At 34.9% G+C, this 21,867-nt stretch overlaps 1 protein-coding gene across 7 annotated transcripts in view; it reads right to left on the bottom strand.

The window, feature by feature from the left end:
* Positions 1-6,510: 6,510 nt before the first annotated feature.
* LOC122227843 (sodium channel protein type 2 subunit alpha) overlaps positions 6,511-21,867 on the bottom strand; it is an 84,829-nt gene continuing 69,472 nt past the window's right edge. For 4 of the 7 annotated variants that reach the window (XM_042952568.1, XM_042952570.1, XM_042952571.1 and 1 more), the window contains exons 20-26: positions 20,464-20,586; positions 17,906-18,187; positions 16,579-16,632; positions 13,381-13,518; positions 12,909-13,013; positions 9,322-9,592; positions 6,511-7,706 (exon numbers count right to left, since the gene is read on the bottom strand). In XM_042952568.1, the coding sequence (XP_042808502.1) occupies positions 6,511-7,706; positions 9,322-9,592; positions 12,909-13,013; positions 13,381-13,518; positions 16,579-16,632; positions 17,906-18,187; positions 20,464-20,586 (2,169 nt within the window). Of the gene's footprint in view, positions 7,707-9,321; positions 9,593-12,908; positions 13,014-13,380; positions 13,519-16,574; positions 16,633-17,905; positions 18,188-20,463; positions 20,587-21,867 lie in introns of all 7 variants that reach the window. The other 3 variants (XM_042952573.1, XM_042952569.1, XM_042952572.1) reach the window with 1 other exon arrangement.

Below are 21,867 nucleotides of genomic sequence, written 5' to 3'. Positions count from 1 at the left end.
TAAAGTTACAAGTAACTTTATGTGAATAAACTTGAAATCTTATTTGAAATGGTTAAATTATTAGAAAAAATAGTTCAATGGCAACTGAGTCCAGAAGAAACAGGAAAACTAAATGGTCTTCTACCTATTAAGGAAAATAAATACGTGATTAAAAATTGAACATAAAAAGCAAATCTTCAGACTTCATGAGTCATCCAAATAATTAAGGGAAAATTAACATCAATCTTAATCTCTAACGGAATAAAAAAAGGAGGAGCCTTTCCCAACTTGTTTTAAAAGCATACCATAGTCTTATGATCCAAACCTACTAAGCGCATTAAAAGACTGTAAGCCAAGCTGTTTCACAGATGTAGATGTGAAAATATGAAGCAAAATACTAGAAAACTAAATATTGCAAAATATGAAATTGATAATATAAATGACCAAATTGGATTCAATTCCAGAATAATTAGGATTAACATTCTAAAGGCAATTAACACTCTTTACTACCTTGCCAAAATAAAGGATTATAACACTAACATGATTGTCTAAATAAGGTACAATAAAAATTTAATAAAATTCAGTGTGCACTGATTCTGAAAACTCTCAGATTAGGAATTGCAGTGATTCCCTTTTTAGATGGTAACAAGTATCTGCTTTAAAGACCTACACCAAATAGCATACTTAATCACATTAGGATTAAAAAGAGCAGAAATCAATGAGTAGAAAACTGAAAAACTGCAGAGAAAATCAATAAACCAATATTTGGTATTTTGAATACATTAATAAAATTGAAGAACCCCCAGATATTCTAATTAAGAAAAAGATAAATTACAAATTTTCAATGCCAGAAATGAAAAAAAGGATATGACCAGGGATGCCACAGATATTAAAAGCACAAGAATGGAATGACATGAACCATTTATGAGTAAATTCAATAACTTAGATGAACAAAGCCTTTATAAAATGTAACTTACCAAAACAAAACAAAACAAAACAAAACAAAAAAAGGAAAAATCCTAATAGCTCTATTAGGAACAGATATCTGTAATTAAAAACTTTCCTACAAAGAAGACTCAAGTTCCAGATGGCTTTACTAATGAACTATATCAATATTTAAGGGAGAAATAATTCTACTCTTAACAGAAAGTCCTTCAGGAATGGACAATTCCTAACTTGTTTTATGAAGCCAGCATTATCCTGATACCAAAACCTGACAAATTACCCAGAAAGAACACTAAAAATAAGAAAATGACAGTAAAAAACATGGGTGAAAGATTTAGAAATTTCAATATACAACCCTCAGGAGTTCCAGATGGAGAAAATAGAAAAAATATAGAATGAGAAAATATTTGTTTGCTAAAAGAAATTTTCCTGAAATTTTCTAAATTTTAGGTATCAATAAGCATATTAATCCTCAAATTAGCATAATTTCTGAGTCAGATTAATAAAAGTATTTTCATAACTAGACTCAAAACATTGAAAAAAAAACAGAATAAATATAATCTAAACTAGTCCATTAAAATATGGGTGAAATTAGGCCATTTTAAGAAAAAGAAAAATGGAGTCAGTTTGCTACTCACAGACCTCACTCATAGAATTCCTCATATATTTCAAGAAGGAAATAGAACACAAAATGAAATAGACAGAAAAAACATATTTTAGGAAGGATTAATTAACATATAAAGCCTAAGCACTGACTATACAAATTTATAATAATAATATTGTTTAATTTGTTGGGTGTCAAAGTAGAATTAAAATAGTAGACAAAGATCACATGCGAAGTGGGCAATACTATGTAAACATTCTAAGGAACTTCATTGTTCCAGATAAGAGTACAACTGTTTATTATATTTCACTAGCTAAGTATGCATGTTAAAATTTAAGATCAATCACTTATAAAAAAAAAAAAGGAAGAGAAAAGGAAGGAAGGGAGGAAAGGAGGAAGGGAGAAAGGGAGGGGGAGAGGGACAAGATTTGTATCTTTGGAACCAGTACAGATGTGGGAAAGAGAATAAACATAACAAAATTAATGCACAGGAGGACAAGAAGAGAAGGAAGAAAAAAGAGAAACTTGACAAATAAAAAGCACAGAATAAGGTAATTAAAATCAAATGTATCTGTGTATAAAATAAATATAAGTAGGTTGATATGCTATTAACAAAAAATATTAGATTGTTTTTTAAACTATGCACATTCTTTTAAAAATATATATTAAAAGATAAAAACACAAACATCTTTAAAAATAAAGAGATGGGAAAATGAGATCTCTGTGAAATATGCAAAATAGGGGCAGTGCAGTCTTCTTACTATCACATTAAATAGGGACAGAAATATCTAATTTTACTGCCATTCTGCTCAGGAGCGATCAATCATTCCTCATTGCCGACAGAATAAATCCCAGACTCTTTAGCGTGACATTCAAGGTTCTTCACCTCTGGCTATAACCTTCTTTTGGGCAGTTAATTTCATCTTTGATCTCTCAGCTCCTATCGCAAAGTTAATATGCAGTAGACAAACATTTATTTAGTTCTGATGACAGAAAAAAAAAACACTATCAATGCGATTATTGTAGCATTTACTTGCATAATACCCTCTTAACCTTTTTTATAGGTATTTAAAAAAAAAAAAAAGGAAGGAGAAGCATGTTTACATTGTTTATTGACAACTAAGCAAAATTTCTTTCCCGCACGCCTGTTTCTTCCCCCTTCTCTCACTATTGCTGTAGTTATTAACAGCAAGACCTTTTTCAGAGGATAATTTATAAAGCATCCCTTCCCATTTTTAAACTCCTCTACCTTCCTCTACTTTCCCCAGTTGTTCTCTCTCTTTCCTTCTCCTCAGCCTTTACATCCCCTCTCTTATTCCCTCCCCTCTTCTCTTTGTAAATCGATCTGTGTTATACAGAACTCAGGAGAACATATGATTATGAGAGGTGCCCCAAAATAGAAAAGTAGAGAAGTCTTTCCTGTTTAGATTTGTGACTGGATAATCACAAATTGAATGTATGTCTTATGTGGGCTATCTCCCATTGGTCCAGATTAATGGTTCTTACCCAACAGGGTAAGAACAGGGTAAGGTTCACCTGGATGGGTATTTTATGAATCCATACTGTTTCCTAAACCACCTGCGTATTCATCTCACCCAGTATGCATTAGGAATAATTTGGGGTGCCATGTTGTGTGCATGTGTGTGTGTGTATGTGTGTGTGTATAATTTGAAAAAGGTCTCAAAAGCAAAAGGATTCCCTTTCACTAACTACAGTCTTAGAAGAGAACCCCTGAAATAAATGGGTCAATGTCTATTTTTTGTACTAAAAGATGAATAATCCCAAAGCCTCCGTATTGGAAGCCTTACTTTATACATGATGAATTATATAATGAAATTCTGAAACAGGAAATGTTCATTTTCTGTAGAATATTTTTTCCTATTGGGCAAAGAGACACTAACTCATTGGCTTTTAACTCTTAGCATGAATCAGCATCAATGGCAAGCCTTAAAAATATTAGATGCTTAAGTCTCATCCCCAGAGATAGGAGTTCAATTGGTCTGGTCTTGGTCCATGCATTGACAGTTTTAAAAAAGAGTCTCAGGTAATTCTAATATGCAATCAGAATTGAGAAACATTTCTCAAAGTGCTCATAATTAGTAGAAAAACCAAATCTGTGTCATTTGGGAATTTAGTTACTATATTATGAAGAGGTGAGATCTAAGCTCACTTAGAAGTTTTGTCAAGGGAATTGTAGAAATGAACATGATGATAGTCTATGGATTTTTTATAGTGACAGCAAATTATTAGGGGTTTAAATGCACAGAGCCATTGTCTACAGAATGTAATTAACAAGAGACTGGGTGAACAGAAAAGAAACAAGAAAAATATCCTGAATGAAAAACGCCGAGAGCCCAAGGAAGGATGAAAAAGCATACAGAAAACTAGATCAAGAATACAAAGGGAAGAAACTAGAGTCAAAAGAGGAACAGAACAGTAGGTAGACGGGAAGGAGAAAGGATGCACAATTTAAAATGTTAGTCAATTTTTTTATTAATTTTTGTAACTTTCCAGTACTCTACCCAATACCATATCTAGATTTTGGCCAATATTAAAACTAGATATCCAATACACTCTTCTTAATTGATTTCCATTCCATGAAAAAATTTAAAGATGAATCATTATATTTAATGTGTATTCTTTACATTTATATTTTTTTCTGATAGATCATTTTTACATAATAGAAATTTAGCTTTAAATGGCATTTCGAAGATAGAAACAAAGACAGAACAATTAAATACAAAACAAAAGCAAAACCTTTATTCTTCTGGCTTGATTGTAATGTGGTTTACCGTTCTTTATGGTAGTAGCATTTTCCTGCATGCATATCACCAACACACTACAAGTCAATAGCTTTAGTATAAAGAATCTACACTTAATGTTGCCTGTGAAAGAAAAACAAAATGTTTTGCTGCAGCTGGTAATATAATTTCACTACCTGGCTTTGTGAGGAAAAAAAAAAACAAACAACAACTTGGGACCCATATCATATCTGATACAGTTCTAATGCCATACGGGCCAATAAGAGTAAAATCTATCTGGGTAAACAAACACTGGAAAAGACATTATTTTCTGAATAAAAAGACTAGGTGGAAATATCTGATTCAAGCAATGCCAAGAATATCAACTGATCTTTCCTTAAGCCTCTTTCGATGATAAGGCATTACTATTTGAAAGCAAATAAACGCTGGACTCAGTCTGAGATGTGTTCCACGTCGAAATGTGTGCAAAGTTTACAGTACTAATAAAAAAGCAGAAACCTACACTGCATCTTAGTCTTTGTGTCTTAGTTTGTGAAGTGCTGTAATTTAAAAGTGCTAAGAACAGAAACTAACAATAGCGACTGTGACATCAACCTGAAGATACTTTTAATTTCTCATTTTATGTACAAAAGGCTGAAAAATAAAATAAAATGAACTTTTTACAGTATTTATATTTTCTTAGAAAACTCTAACCATACAGGTTCAACAGATTGAAGCAGCTTGCAATACGTTCGTACGGTCGGGCTTTTTTTTTTTTTTTTTTTTTTACCACAGAGTGTTCAATTAAGATCGGAAGAATAAAAAGCAAGAAGCTCTTCCTTGTTTGCTGCAACCTATTGCTTAATGACACGAGAATGAGGTCTTGGTCGAACAATTTGCTTCACTTTCCCACTGACGTATGGCTTCCCATATTAGACTTCTGAACAGTGGAAGGAGTAAGATACAGCAGCATAGGCAAGATAAACATGCAGCAGTGACGGCTTCAAACTATAATAGAACCAATTACATCATATTACCTGTTGAAAGCTTGCAAACTATACTTACTGTGGTACATATTTGATGCAATAAATACTGTGCTTAAGTCATCATTTGTGTTTGCTCAAACATGCACCACTGGGTAAAATTACTATTTACAAAGCAGACTTTTATTTTTTTTTAATTGACATATGCTATGTCAACCTTACCAAGAGCAGAAGATGGCTAAACAATACTGCAGGAAAAAGCAGAATCAACTTTATAAAGTGGTGGGGGATGCTTTTTGGTCAATTCAGGTTCTTAAAAGGATTGATAGGATAGTTTTAGTTTATGCCAAAGGACACTTATCAAAAATGTTATAGTCATGCTGCCGGGACTGTGAATGATCATGTGATGGGGTGGGTGTGTCTGTGTGTATACATATATATGTATATACACGCACATATACATATATACATATATACATGTACATATAATGGATTATGTAAAAATAAAACAATTCTTCAATGCTTGTGAATTCTATGGAACATTTACAGGCACATTAAAATTTTTCTGGATGAGATACCTTAAAAACATGAATAGCTATTTAAGCACCTCAAAAATCTAAAAACATCCTGAAACAAGAAGTAAACTCTTTCTTTTTGTGATGAGATTTTTTTTTCACGTGTGAATGAGAAATGCAGCATGCCTTCATTTAAAATATATCCAGTTGTACAATAGAGAAACGTAGAATTCCCTACCTTTAATCCCTCTCCCCAAACATAAACCCATTTACAAAAATAGTCACATATAATAGTAAACAACCTGTGAATTAAAAAAAAAACAACAGGTGATAAGTTCACAGCATACATTTTGTAAAAATATGGCAGGTGTGGCAGTTAAATCATAAACAATGGTGACAATTACTATCATCAAGTGTCACGTGTTGAATTTACATAAAAATTTAACTTCCCTCCCCCCTTTAAAGTGGTTCCTATAGTCTGAGTAGCCATTACATCTCTGCTCATCAGCAGTGTCAGCTGGTTGTGAAAACAGAAACCTCCTGTCGATGCTGTTTTTCTGGTTTATTGAGTCCCAGTTTGCTGACCAGAGGTCTCTGTCTTGTTATAGGCACTGACCTTAAGTATACATTTGTAAAAACAGTCAGTTTGGCATAGACCTCCTGTAGGAGTCCTGTTGACACTAATCCATCACCATCACAGGCTGTAAACAATTGATCACAAAATGAAATATTCTTTGTTCCTTTTACTTTTTACTTTCCCTGATATCTTTCCCTTTGTCTTCCTTTTCGGATTTGTCTTTTTCAAATTTTTCTTTTTCCGGTTTGGTGACACTGTCATACGAGGGTGGAGAAGTGGTGGAGGGTGTCACGTCGGTTTTCTCTGGAGTCGAATTCTCATTTAGTTTATCAATGAGGATATCGTCTTTGATAGGTGTTCCTTCGCCTTCTTTGCCTTTGTCTTTCTTATAGATACACGAAACCTTTTTCACTTTTTGCTTCAAGAGGTAGCGTCTATAAGCCCTCTGGATAACAACAGCAGACACCTCCTCTTGCTTGCGTTTCAGAGTGGTCGTGATGGGTTCGTAGGAGACTTTGGAGGGGTTCGATGCCATGAATCGCTCCTCCATCTGTATTCGAAGGGCATCCATCTCTCCACTCTCACCCAAAACACGCTTTGTGAAGGCAAATAAAATGTCGAGGCAGTGGATCCGGTCGCCACTGACCATGGGCAGGTCCATGGCAATGAGCTGGACTTTGTTTGGTTTTGCTATGAGGAGAGGAGGATCTAGGGCAGCTGCAAAATCAGAGAGCTTGGAGAACTCTATAAACTGGGTGGCATCAGGATCGAACTTCTCCCAAACCTCATAGAACATCTCAAAGTCATCCTCACTCAGGGGCTCTGCACTTTCCTCAGTAGCGACACTGAAGTTCTCCAGGATGACAGCGATGTACATGTTCACCACAACTAGAAACGATATGATGATGTAACTGACAAAAAAGAAAATCCCCACAGATGGGTTTCCACAGTCTCCCTTAACAGAGCTTCCAGGGTGATCTTTTTCAGGGTCACAATCTGGAGGTCCACTATTAAGAATGGGTGCTAGCAATCCATCCCAACCAGCAGAGGTGGTAATTTGGAACAGGCAGATCATGCTGTTGCCGAAGGTCTCAAAGTTGAACATGTCATCAATTCCAACTTCCCTCTTAACATACGCAAAGTTGGACATTCCAAAGATGGCGTAGATGAACATGACCAGGAAGAGCAGGAGGCCGATGTTAAACAAGGCGGGAAGGGACATCATCAGAGCAAAGAGCAGAGTGCGGATCCCCTTCGCCCCTTTGATCAGACGCAAGATTCGACCAATCCTGGCGAGACGGATCACTCGGAACAGGGTAGGGGACACGAAGTATTTTTCTATCAGCTCGGCCAGAAACATACCTGTGGAAAATCAAGAAACAATAACAAAAGTAGTGCTATATTTAATAGCCTTGAGTGAAAACTTACATGAATTGGATAATCACTAGTTTTACAAAATGTGGGCATGAGAATTAGATATACACATACACACGCACACACATATATAGACACATGCACATTCTGCATTATTTAGCAAAATGAAACTGGTATGTTTGGTGTTATAACATTAATCCCTCTGAAGGCACTCATACAAGGTATTGATACTGAAGGTATCAATGGTCATTTTTCCTAGTTCAAGAGAAGCATCTATCAAAAGAAAGATTCAACCACTGAAGACCTAAAGATGTTACAGAGCATATGGCAACCAAACAAAGAAGTGGATTTATAGTTCTAAAATTCTGGTTCTGGTATTGGCATAAGAACTAATGGACAAGGCTTGTGATTTTGGATCAGGAATATGAGAGATCTTATCCTGAGATGGCTATGATCCATTTTATTTGGAAGGTGGCAGAATGATGGACAGGAGAGAATCCAGGCTTTGCAGCAGACATAACTTGGCACTGAATCCTCTCTCTCTCTCTGTTTCTGTCTGTCTGTCTCTCTCTTTTTTTTTTTTACACATGACTAGATGGTGATAGTTTCTATCTACTTTTGTTGTTGTTGTTGTTAAACTTAGCACTTACTGGGGCTTTTCTTTGTTCTAGGCATGATACTAAATGCATCAACTTATATCATCTCATTTAATTCTCCCAATAACACTTGAAATATTTTCTGGAAAGTCAGGGATTGGAGAGGTAACTTGTTGTAGGTCACAGAGACAGTAATTAGTGGAAATAGGCGAGCTCCAGGCCAGGTCTGCATGATCCCTGAGTCTTGTCCCTTACTCGCTAAATGACCACCTCACGGCAATGTTGTGATGATCACACAGGATGGAGAATTGTTTTGGTGTTCTAGTCTGTCAGAGAAAGCAGTGTAAATGGTGGAATACTAATTTTTCCCTCTATGTTTTCTCTTCTCTAAGAGGCAGAACCTTGTCTTAAATGTCTTATATTTACTGCCAGCACCTCATTTAATGCCCTATACTTCACTACTCAATGTGTATTGATGACAATGAAGCTGTTTTGGATTTTTGAACAAAATGTCTACTTCTGGAAAAAGAATATTACAAAGCATAGAAAATATCTGAACCCAGAGGTAAGATGAAGCTTATATATATGTGAATATATATAAACACACATACAAACTATTCCAATTATCAATATCCTATCTATGGACTATTTGACTACTTCGAATAATTTTTGTGTGTATGTGTGTGTGAATTATTTATTCAAAGCAATACTTGTCTATATCAACGGAGTGTGATTGAGTACAGGATTGTTATGCCAAGTTCCTGTTATCATCCTGTGAAATGAGACAAGATGATAAATGAAAGCTGCAAAATATAAAATCTTGTTTTCACATATCAGTTCATGCACAGCATGCAACAAGAGAAATGACAAACTGAAGAATGGACATTAGACTTTTATTTAAGATTTTGGGGGGATAAATGAGAAAGATTAGTGAGAAACATTTTCAAAATTTTAAAACAAATTTTTACTACTAACTTCCTTAATTGAGTAAAAGTACCTCTTCTTACCTACGATAGAGAGAATGACCACCACAAAATCAAAAATATTCCATCCGATGGTGAAATAGTAATAACGAAGAGAGATTAGTTTCAGCACACACTCTCCAGTGAACAAAACAATAAACACCAGATTAATCCAGTACAGAATGTTTGTCATTTCCTGACTCTGGTCATCAGTTTCCACCATCATGGTGACCATGTTGAGGCAGATGAGAATCATGATGCTGATATCAAAGACTTGTTTGGTTACAAAATCAAAGACCATTCCTTGGAATTTGTTCTGGAACAAAGAGTATGTAAAATTCACTTAGGAACATAAAAAAAAAATCAAATTCAACATATCTGGTTTTAACATAGCAATATGAAAATGTAGCTTTTATAAAAACATACCATGCTTATTTAATACTTGGAAGAACATTTTGTATACTGGAATATACAACTTTTTCCAAGTATATTTGTTTTACTTATACTGTTCATGATACCAGATTTTGTAAACTGACTTTAAGAACCACTTACTGTGTTCTCAGTAACCATAACATCACCATGTATATGATAGACAGCCAGCCAATATTTGCCACTATAACAAATCTTTGTTATCCCATGTATTGGCACGGGGTATCAAAGTAAACTTTGAAGTACTAATAAACAGCTCTCCATATTTTTCTCTCATGTTTATTTTTTTCTAGTTTCTGCTTTTATCGTCTTTCCCCAAAGCCAGAGTACCTTAAGGTTCAGCTGGGAAGATGTTTTAAAAAATTATAGTTCAAGAAAAAGGACATATTTAGAACTCCTGGTGAGATGTAATTAAGTTCTGTATTTTATTTAAATGGTATTGTACCAAGATTAATTTCTTAGCTTTGATTACTGATCTATGGTTATGCCAGATTTTAAAATAAGGAAAAGCTGGGTGAAATTATATGGGGTAACTCTTGTGAAAGAATAAAATAATCTTTGTAAAAGTTATAGTCCACAATCAGATGTTCAACCTTTGCCCTATTCAGTTTGGACCTTATTTCCAAGCACTGAATGGCTTTATGTCTTGTTTATGAAACTCACCTTACCAGTTCTACTTGTTTGGACCCTGTTTTATACCATTTTGCCTACTTCTGCTTGGTATTTCAAGATTTTGGGGGCTCAAGCCTTGACCTAACTTCCACTAAGCTGTCCTGTACTTTCTTAACTAGAACCACGGATGATCTGTTACCTATACACTTCATAGCTTTCCCAGATTCTGACAAGTCTATCCATCTGGATTCTCTGTACTAGTGTTCTCCCTCTCTGTTGAGAGACATCCATTACTCCCTATGCAAATTCTTGGACATCAACCTCCTGTTTGTAGTATTTTTCTCTTTTCTCTGAACAGGTATCTGGCTTACTGGACTGGACTTCTATTGCTTCAGGTGAGTCTGTCCTTCCAAAGCCTTCTTCAACTTAATAAATGTGTCTAATTCCAGTTCCAAACCTTCCTTCTTAGTTCTTATTTACTGTAGCTTACCTTTCCAAGTCTGGTTATGTTTCTCTTATTTCTACCCTTCTGATATTTCCTATCCCTCTGAATAAAATTTGCAGATTCTACTGTATCATTTTATCTTATCTCCTTGTACTAAAAGAGACTTCCTTCACCCCTTCTCTGATGACTTTGAATTCAGTTTTAAGTTTTAAGCACTCCGTGTCCTCAGAAAACTTTATGTTTACATTTGTCATAAAATTGATGACACTGTATTGCATATGGTTTGCTCTTATTTATTTGTTTTAGTTATTTCTCCTAGTTGTCTGGAGGCTCTGGAGCAGTGTCATTTTTTCTCGTAGACTTAGCACCTACAGTGTAGGAGGTTCACAATTGCTTAAAATTAGAAGGTTTTATCAATAAAAAGCTTAGTTTTCCTGCCCATGTAGCTTTCCAATGGGTCACTTCAACGTATAACTGCAATCCTCAGTCCCTAATTGTTGTCTCCAACTTAAATCCCAGGATGTAGTGTATGCTGCGGGAAGCTATGTAACCCTGGCAGCTTTGTTTGCCAAAGATTTACGTTCTCTCACTTCATCTTGGCCCTTGACGATGATTAGGAATCCTTTCTCCCTCACTTGCTCCAGGATAGTTCCAAACTTCTCAGAAATATCCTATTCTTTTGGTCTCTATTCTTTTTTGGGAGCATCAAAATCAGTGTCAAGAAACTCTTCTACTTCCTTTTGCATTTCATATTATCTTGACTTTTCACATATATCTTTTTATATATGAGTCCATATTTGCTAGAGGACTCATCCCTCTAAAATATGTGACTTTATTCTATATTCCCCCTCTTCACACTCTTCGTCTCCAGATCTCCTGCTTTGTTTCAAAAACCTACCTCTCAGTCTTAAGAAACCTTATTTTGCTACTTCTAAATACTCATTCTTATTCCTGTGTTTTTTTGATTGCCAGATTCTGCAAGCTAGCATCTCTGATTTTTTTTTCTCCATGCATGTCCCTTCTTCATACCTTGCATGACACTAGTCATCCAGTGTGTATGGTAGAAACTCATAAGTTCTCTTTGTTGGGTTCTTCTTTGCTTCCCATATTCAATTAATAGACAAACTTTGTAATTGTACTCTAGTGACAGCTCACAAATCCATCCACTTTAATTCATCTCCACATGACTCTGGTTCAGGCTACCTATCATCGCTACCTATCATACCCTATCATCATCTATCAGTCAGCTCCAGAACAAATCTAATAAGCTACACATTGCCCCTGCCAATACTGGTTGAGTTATCTTCACGAAACTGAAAACGACCAGGTCCCCTTCAATCTCTTCCAGTTGCTCTAAAGATAAAGGCAACTTTTGAACATAACATACAAAGCTCAGAAAAGTCTGTGTACCCTAACTTCTTTCTCAACACATTCCAATAAGCCCCCACTCTCTACATCCCAGCCTCACTGGCCTTCCTACTTCAAGGCCTTCACACATGCACTGCCCTTCTGTTAAAGGGCTCTTTTCTTCCAGACAGTAATTCCCTGCAGCAACCAAGCAGCTACTGGCATATAATATACAGTTGGAAGAGCCATAAAAATTCAGAATGATGTCATCAGATTTAGAAGCAAGATGGTAGGGGAAATATGAAATATTTTTAAAACCAGGAAAAACAAAACCTGCGACTTATTTCATAATGATTCCAATCAATCTGCAGAGTTGGACAGAAAATGTGGCAAATCTGAGATGTACCGATTATTCCAATTCATCCCCACCACGCTCTGTGAACATTCAGTATTTCCACACAGTGTATGTATGGATATGTTTTCTTCTCTACATTATTAGATACTCCTCAGTGACATCAATTCTATGTAATACTATTGGCATGTAAGTCTGAAATATTTTATTTACATGTATTTTATATGTTTATATATAATACGTAATCTGTGCATTATATTATATATAATATATATACACTTAGACTATTACACATATACTTAGGCTATTTAGGCTAGCTGCTAGTCACATTGCTAAGATAGAAATTTTGTTTTGTAAATTCACAAAAGTACTAGTATCTAGCAATTTGGGCTGTGTAAGTTGTAAATAACATAGATCTTGATGGGAATGAAAGTATGTTATTCTTACAGCAGGGCGAGGGATGGGTTTTTGTGGTTTCTTTGAACCCAGTTTTTTCATTGCATTGTAGTATTTCTTCTGCTCTTCTGTCATAAAAATGTCTTGACCTCCAAAGTAAAGAAATGAAAGCAAAACTTGTTAAAATCATGTTCTTTGCTAGTTATAAAATCTACCTCAGAAATTGTGTGAAATCGCTTCCACTTGCTATTCTAATGTTGCCAATATCTGTATTTACAGAGATGCACATATTCAATCTTTAAAGTATTCTGTATTAATCAGTCATATTTCTATACTGAAAATATCAATACATGCTATCTGAATTAGCAATTACTTAAAAACTCACAATTGATTAAATATCTCAAGGTAATTTCAGAATTTTATATTCCTTCTTTTTTGCTGATTACATTTTAGACCCTAAAAGAACTAGTGTGACATGTTTAGTTCACATTTTAGAATAAAGAGGAAGTTTTAGTATACTTATCTTCTTTTTCTGTTGGTTGAAGTTATCTATGATGACACCAATGAAAAGATTCAGGGTAAAGAACGAACCAAAAATAATAAAGATGACAAAATAAAGGTACATGTACAGATTGTCTTCATACTTGGGTTGTAATTCTACCTACAAAATATTAAGGAATGGTAACTATTAGAACCACTACTTGTTTTATAAAAGGGACATCAGCAAATTTTCAATTCTCAAAGCATGTCTCAATTGCTGGGAATAAAAAAAAAGGGCAAACATTAAAGAGATTTTAAGAAACATCAAATCTAACATGCTTATTGAAGAGTCCTACAAGACTGTTCACTGATTTGACAAAGTAAAACAACTCATAGAAAAGTCTGGATAATTAAAATTCACTTCACCCAGTAAGTTTCTAGATTATGAATGCACTTTCCCCAAAGTCCCCCAGTAGGGCATGCAGAGTGAGGATTTCCTCTTCCTGCAAAAGAGATGTTTGAGTCACACTATTTTGTGTTAAAACCTTTAAGATTTATTCTCTCTAATTCAGTTTTTTTTATCTGTAAAATGGAAATAATAGAATCTTAACCTCACAGGGTAGTTGAAAATGTTAAATATATTAATATATGAAAAGGGCTTAAAAAAAACCAGTGCCTGGCCAGTAGTAATAACTGAGTGCAAAGGTTTGATTTCTATTACACATTTCTTTTCATAGGCTAGAGTTATTATTGTATGTGTGGATATGGGTTCATCTGTTGGATCATTCCTTCTTGAAAATAAGTGTATAGATTCATCCTACTCAGTAGGCTTTAGGCACAGTTTCTGTAACAATGATACCCTCTCTTGTCCAGCACACTTTTGGTAAAAAAAAAAAAAAAAAGAGTGACAGTTGGCTTGAGCATTGACTATAATCTATAGCTCAGGTCATACAGGATATTGGTCTAACCAACTCAGTTAACCAGTCCCAGGTGGTAATGGATACAGGGAATGTATCATTGTGTCATGAAAGCAATGTAGAGGGTAACAGCCCACTTGATATATTTTTCTAATAAAATAGAGTAAAATGGAAAATATTAGAAGTATTGTAAAAGTACATATTCTTTGATGAGACTTTTATTTCATTTATGTGTGTAGATAGCAAACAGTGATAGAAAATGATACATTTAAATGTTTTTAAATTAAATACTATATATACAGAAAAGTGCATAGCACATAAGGGTAAAATGTAGTAATAAATTGTTACAAAGTGAATGTCACAGTGCAGGACATCGTCAAGAATTCAGAAACCCTTGGTGTATCCTTCCCAAATATAAACTCTATAATCCCTACTAAAGGCAATCATTATCCTTTTATGGTAATTATTTCCATGCTTTTTCTTAGAGTTAACATCTAAGTGAGCATTCTTGAACAGTAAGATTAGTTTTGTCTATATTTTGTCTAGTGGACACATTTGCATAACTCTGTTTTACGTATATATTTTTAAAAAAATTATTTTTAAGTTATCTCTACATCCAATGTAGGGCTTGAACTCATGACCTGAAGTCAAGAGTTACATACTCTACCGATGGGGCCAGTCAGGCACCCCAACTTTGTTATATTTTTAAGATTCATCCATGGTGTTGCATATGCTGTATTTGTATATCATTTCACCACTGTATAATATTTAATTATTTGTCCATTTCTACTACTTTTGAATTGTTACCAGTTTTTGCTAGACCAAAAGGTTATGTTCATTCTTGTACATAGATTCTGCTATGCATGCACAAAAGTGTAGGATATATTGCTAAAAATGAAACTGCAAGGTTAAAGAATACCTTGAATTTTATTAAATAATGTGATAATGCTCAACTTTTTAAAATAAATATTTATCTATTTTTTCCCGGTAGCATTAAAAGTTCTTATTGTTCTTTATTCTTGACAATACTTGGTATTGTCATAATTTTTAATATTGCCAATTAGGCAATAATGTCACATTTTGGGTTAAATCTGCATTTCTCTGATGACTACTGAGAATAAGAGCAAGCAACTTTTCTTAATTTTGATGTCCACTTGGATTTCATCATTTGTAAAATGCTTAAATGCTGAGGAGTTATGTAGCAGACACTGTCTTCTAAGTTACTAAGGAAGAAACTGAAAGTAAGTTGCATATCAACCTGTTGATAAGGAAGGTGGAGAGAACTTTAAATGAATTAATCAAAACAAGTAGGAAACTACTGTAGAAGAAAGTGGTTATGAGCTCATGCTTGTGGTCAGAGTTCAAAAACATATAACCGCTTAATGCATTGAGCCTCTTTGCTTCAGTAGTGAAATGAAGTTAATGTCAACCACACAATAACATTGTTACTTAAGATTCAATGTGATAGTATAATAAAGCCCTTAGCTGAGGGAGTAGTAATACATAATTATTATTATTATTATTATTATTATTATTATTATTATTCAAAAGAGCACATAACTGGGATTCTTGATACAGAGATACAATGCTGTGCTTTTAGTTCTTGTGCTCTCTCTCTTTTTTTAATAAGGTGAAAAAAACCCCACAGGAGTTCTTTCTCAGTTACCACCTGGTTATTGGTGCTAGGGAAGTAACATTTTGAGTTTAATTGCTATGTTCCGGCAATATACCAGAAGGCAATCTCTTTTTTCCAAAATATGATTTCCTTTCTCCTTGTTAAGCAGTAAAAAATTAATGAAAAGTGTACACAAAATTTCAAAAGTGTTGAGGTGTGTAAAGTAGATTGTGAAGGCCCCTGCCTTCTACCACAAAAATCTCACATCCCAGAGAGAAACACTAAAGTTTTGTTTGTTTTGATTTGTTTTGTTTTTCCACCATTAGATTCTTCTATTACAAGGAAGATAAAAAGATGGAGGAAATCTGTGACAGACAAAGGAAGTGCATTCTTTGTTAAGAGCTTCTAATGCACAAATGGCCAGAACTATCGGAGCCAAAAACAAATTGTCTCAGTTTGCAAAATCAACAAGTTTTTAAGTGCTGGGTGTCATGCTAGATATAGAAAAGACGTGTTAAAAGATTTACAGTGAGTAGAGAAAAACATTCAAATCAAATTTTGGAAGAAATAATGCAAGGTTGAATAGTTTATTTTTGTAAAATAGATGTTTTCTATAAATTGACTCATTGTTTTATTTACCAGTAAATTACAACACTGTGGAAATATTCACTGGATCAAATTAAACAATTTTTCCTCTAAACAGACTTACGTTTCGTGAATCAACAGCTGCATACATGATATCCATCCATCCCTTAAATGTGGCCTGTAAAAAAGTCAGACCACTTAGTTTTTCTCCCCCACAAATGATAATTTTAGAAAAGAAAGTTAAGTATCGGATTGACCAAGATTCATTCAAAAACAGGTATACAAAATAGTTTGGGGTTAGTATTTAAACTCTGGTCAAAGTTTGTAATATCATAGAAAATGCTTCAAATTTATGTTCTTCTATAAACCTATAATTAAGCCATGAAGATTATAACAATGTGCTATCATAAAAGCAATTATTAACAACCTTTGACTCTGATATGCCCATGAGAATACAACATAAAATTTGATAAAATAATTTGGTGTATATGAAACTAGCATCAGACAAGATGAAAAATATGCTGCATTGCTTGATTGTAATGCTTTCCATTCTACTTATTCTCTTCTAAATGGTATTCTCACCGATCACAAATCATGATGCTTTATTCTCGAAAATCTACATATTGTTGATTATACTATTTTAAGACAATTATTCCATAAAACAAAGTAATTTCCTAGTCAGAAAGCAAATACATTCAGCTGCAATGCACTCTTTTAAATATTTATGGTTTTTTTGCAGACATAGCAAACCTGAAAACAAAAATCTTATACATTTTTTTTCAGTTTCTTAGAGCCACAGAATCTGTTCTTCCCCCTAATATTCATACAGTGTTGGGTATCATGCAGGTGGATCAGCTCAGGGAGTGGTCGGTTGAGAAGCGGGATAGATTGTCTACGAATTTATAACAGATATAATGAACTTGATAGGAAGATTTTTATTTGCAGGAGAGCAATCTCCCTATCTGAAGGAGTTCAAGCAGCAGGCAGGAAAGGTGGGAATTGGTGTGACAGATGTTAAGGTGGGGTAGCTTGGTTGTGGTGGTGGTGAAGGTTAAGTGGGTGAAGACTTGATGAGGGTTTGGTACTGTCTGGTGGCCAAGGAGTACAGAGATCTACCACTCCTCCTCTTACCCACATACGCTTTTCCAACCCCACCCTAGGGCTACTGCCTCTACTTTGCTCAGAGTAGGGGTGGGGTAAAACAGTGGGAACCTACATAACAATGTCAGTAACAAGGGACTGGTTCTAGGGTACCTAATGCATAGTCTGAAAGACTGTAAACTTTGTAGAGCTTTCCAGTTTCCAACACGGTGCAGAAAAGTTAGTTCAGCAATGATTAGAAAGAATCTAGGCAGACGGGCTTGAGAAATACGTTTTTGGAAATATTGAGGGGGGAGGTTTCAAACTCATGTTAATAAGACATCACAGAGAATAATAAAGTGGTTACTTACTACTTGAAGCAGAGAAAGATATCCAAGTCCTACATTATCAAAGTTTACTTTCACATTTTTCCACCTGGCAGTTTGATTGCTCTCTATGAGGGCTTTACATTCGCTGTAGTTGTTGACCACACTTACATCAAACATCTCTCCAGTGGTGTAGTTAATACAATGATAAAACTTGCCAGCAAAGAGATTCACTCCCATGATACTGAATATGAGCCAAAAGATCAGACAAACCAGAAGTACATTCATTATGGATGGAATGGCTCCTAAAAGAGCATTGACAACAACCTGGCACAGAAACGAGAAGGGAAAACAAGTGGAAAGTCAACAGCCGTTTTAAACACTATTCAAAGAACAGCATTCAAATGAAAGAAAAGATATCTGTTCTTAAAGTTAAATATTGGGCAGAAACTATCTGCAGTATCTGGCAGCTCCAGTAAAAAAAAAAAAAACAAAACTTTACAATTACAGTTCAGAATAGTATAAAATAAATTTTATATTGTAGGAATGCTTTCTCAAGAGGTAAGAACATACACATGGCACATTTTCATCAAAGAATGGAACTAATTCTAAGTGGAGAGAATAATTAGGGGTGCAAATAATGACGTGGTTGTAGAAGCAGGGTCACCGTGTGGATATCACGATTTCTAAAAATTTGCAAACCATAAAATTTATTATCCACAATTTGAAAGTAAAGGAGAACAACACGTGAGGGTCATTTTCCAGGGCAAAAGGGAACACTAATAATAATTATTCTGGGAACGCAAGTATAAGCCAGGACTGTCCCAACAGTGTAGTCTAGGTTCTCCCTACACATGCAAACTTTGGAGCAGAGATCGAAACATGGAAATTGATCATGTGTAGGGGAGAAAAGGGTTTGGAGGGCAGGAGATATGTGGGCCGGTTTACATCACAAATTAGCTGTGCACCTTTGGGCAAGTTATTTCATTTTTCTGATCCTCCTTTGGGGAATCCCTTTCAGAAGAAAATTCTCATAAAACACTGCAATTTGATCCCAAGGTCTTCACTGAATGGTTTTGTTCCTTGCAGCTTTCTCAATTAACTAGGACTTCCAGGAAACGTTTTTCAGCACTTTTTAAAATTATCCCTCAAGGAAATATTCAGCAAAATATCTTTCTCTGTGCAAGTGCACCTAACCTACACCAGAAATAAACTTTATCGATGAACAGACATGTAAAATATGAGAAATACATGCATTAACCTTCCTCAAATGCTTTATGGTATAAAAAGTACATACGTACATACATATAAATATATGAGTAACGGTATCTTACAGCAACAATACCAAATGAGTACTTGGCAAAAGGCACAATTCATCTGCAAATTGGCACCTGGAGCCTAGTCAGTAAAGGACAATATTTTAATGTGTTTTTAAATGAAAGTAGCTTTAAAAGAACTTAATACAGTACTAAGTTACTACTAGAATTTCAACTCTCTTAATAATTCAGAGGGACTTGTGGACTTGACAGTTCATTTTTAAGTTGACTACAAGGAATGCTCTGCAAATGTGAGGAGATGATACTGGTTACAAGACTTAAAACACACACACAGGCGCGCGCACACACACACACACTCACAAAACTGGATAGCAAAGAAATAACACACGTGTTTTCCAAGACAGATGTATGGAAGGACTATCTATGCAAATTTGATACAGAAAATATGAAAAATTATTTTAGTATTGACAGTTTGATTCTCCTTCTTAAATTAAAACTACTACTGATTTTAAATTGGTAAGGTGAAAATAATTTAACAGCTAACCATTCCTTTCTATGCAACCATGCGCACACCAACACACAAGCACGCACACTTACACACATCATTCATTTCTGGTTATGTCTGAAACATTAATAGGAAGTCCCAAGTAACTATTTCCAAATATCAGAAAAAGCGTCATTTTCTAAGAGTTTCTTTTGGAATAGCTAAATCCACAGAGACAGGGCGTCATCATTTCCTCCGTGCTGAGGGTGTGTGTTCTCAGGTTACGTGCCCCGGGGGGTGACAAATGGCAACACAAATTCCTCCTTGTCCCTGTGTACCACCTTTCTAAATGACTGTTAGATTTCCACAGCTGGCCTACTTTTTAGCCACCTCAGCCTGTGTTTGAAAGCTAAAGGGCCAGATTCAGATTTTAAAAGACTCACAACACATCATAGGAGCAATGAAGAAATGAGGAATTCTTTGGTGGTTTTAAATTACAGTCAGTGGAATTTCCTGCACATTTACAAATGGAATGAACATAACTAATCTTGTCTCACATTTGAAGTCTATGCAACATGATTGAGATTTCCCACAGAGTGAAAAATCTACTTAGAAGCGGTCTAATTGTTTCTAATTAGAAGGAATCACTTAGGCATTCTATTATGTGAGTGTCTCCAACAGTGTCAAGTTTATGGACATCTGACAAATTTTATTGATCAACTGGTTACATCAGTATGGATGTATAAGACATAAAGTCTCCATGGATTTGTCATTTCTGAGGTAGAAAATGTCAGTCTGTTCTCAATTATAATTCCAGCAATTTCTAAAGCAGTGGTTCTTACCCTCATTCCTTCAAACCGGGATAAGGCTCTCAATGGCCTCAGAGCTCTTAGTGTTCTGAGGGATTTGATGGCACCAAGTTCTGAGTAACCCAAGGCATTTGCAGTCAGGCTAACCAATGAGACCTATACAGAGAAAGCAACACAGTTTTCTTATTTATAGACAAAAATGCTTACCCAGTAGTTCTCAACCTCTAGTGAGTATCAAAATCACCTGGAGGGCTTGCTGAAAACACAGATTGCTGGCAGGCAGAGTCTGATTCAGCAGATTTGGGGTAGGGCCTGAGAATGTGCATTTCTTCAAGTTCCCAGGTAAGGCCAAAGATACTGGTCTGTCAGCCATACTTTGAGAACCACTGCCATAAACTTATGAGAAAGAAGAAGCTATACATGTTCTCTTTTCAAGATTCTTGACAAGAACGGTTTTTTTTAATCAAATGTAAAACAAGAAACAGAATACCACAGAAGTGCAATCTTCATCTACAGATCTGTAAAATTCTATTTAGCACACCCGCAAGGAAGAAGGTTAAAACAGTGCAAGTACACAGGTGAAGTATGTAAACCACTGGTGAATCTGAGCACAAACACACTCAGAAAGATCTAGGCCTCTAAATAGTGGCTTTGTCTTTGTGTCAACTTCATTACGAGGGCATAAAACCATTAATTATGTCAAATTAAAATAATTAACTAAAAAAAGAAAAATTGAGATTTCAGGGGGTGCCTGCCATGGCTCATTTGGTTAAGCATCTGACTTTTGATCTCAGCTCAGGTCATGATCTCATGGTTTGTGGGTTCAAGCCCCATCTCGGGCTCTGCACTGACAGGATTCTCTCTCCCTCTCTCTCTGCCCCTCCTGCTCCCTCTCTCAAAATAAATAAATAAACTTTAAAAAATAAAAATAAAAATAACCCTCTTAAAAAATTGAGATTTTAGTATGACTAATTAGAAATTGCCAGAACAATATTTTTTGGGTCATTTATACAGACAATTAATGTAGTTGATAGAAGTTCTAAAATCTCAACTAAAAAGGAAAAGAACAACTCTTATTGGTGGCACAGAAATGTCTGATTTCCTTTGAAAGTACATAGAAAACTCATTAAAACTACGTAATCTAAGAAAAAGTATTTTTTCTAAATGGCACTTGAATTTCAAAAGCAATAAATAAAAATAGATGTGTAATATAACTTTTAAGAGCATAGTGTAAATGGTATTTGAAAAAAATATTTTTTTAAAAAATAAATGAAGTACACAGAAAATTTTTCCAACAAAACTTCTTCGAAGTAATTTGGCACATGAAATGTGAAATAACAAAACCTCTAAATTTGGCAAAAATTGAGCTACAAAAATTTATCTTAAGTGGTTTATATACTTTTCCTAAAATCTAAACTTTTAGCCTTTGTGAGCCCT

The sequence above is a fragment of the Panthera leo genome, chromosome C1 (assembly GCF_018350215.1).
Source record: "Panthera leo isolate Ple1 chromosome C1, P.leo_Ple1_pat1.1, whole genome shotgun sequence".
In the NCBI taxonomy this organism is placed as follows: Eukaryota; Metazoa; Chordata; class Mammalia; order Carnivora; family Felidae; genus Panthera; species Panthera leo.
Note: the sequence above shows the minus strand (reverse complement) of the source record. Positions and strands in the feature narration are given on the sequence as shown.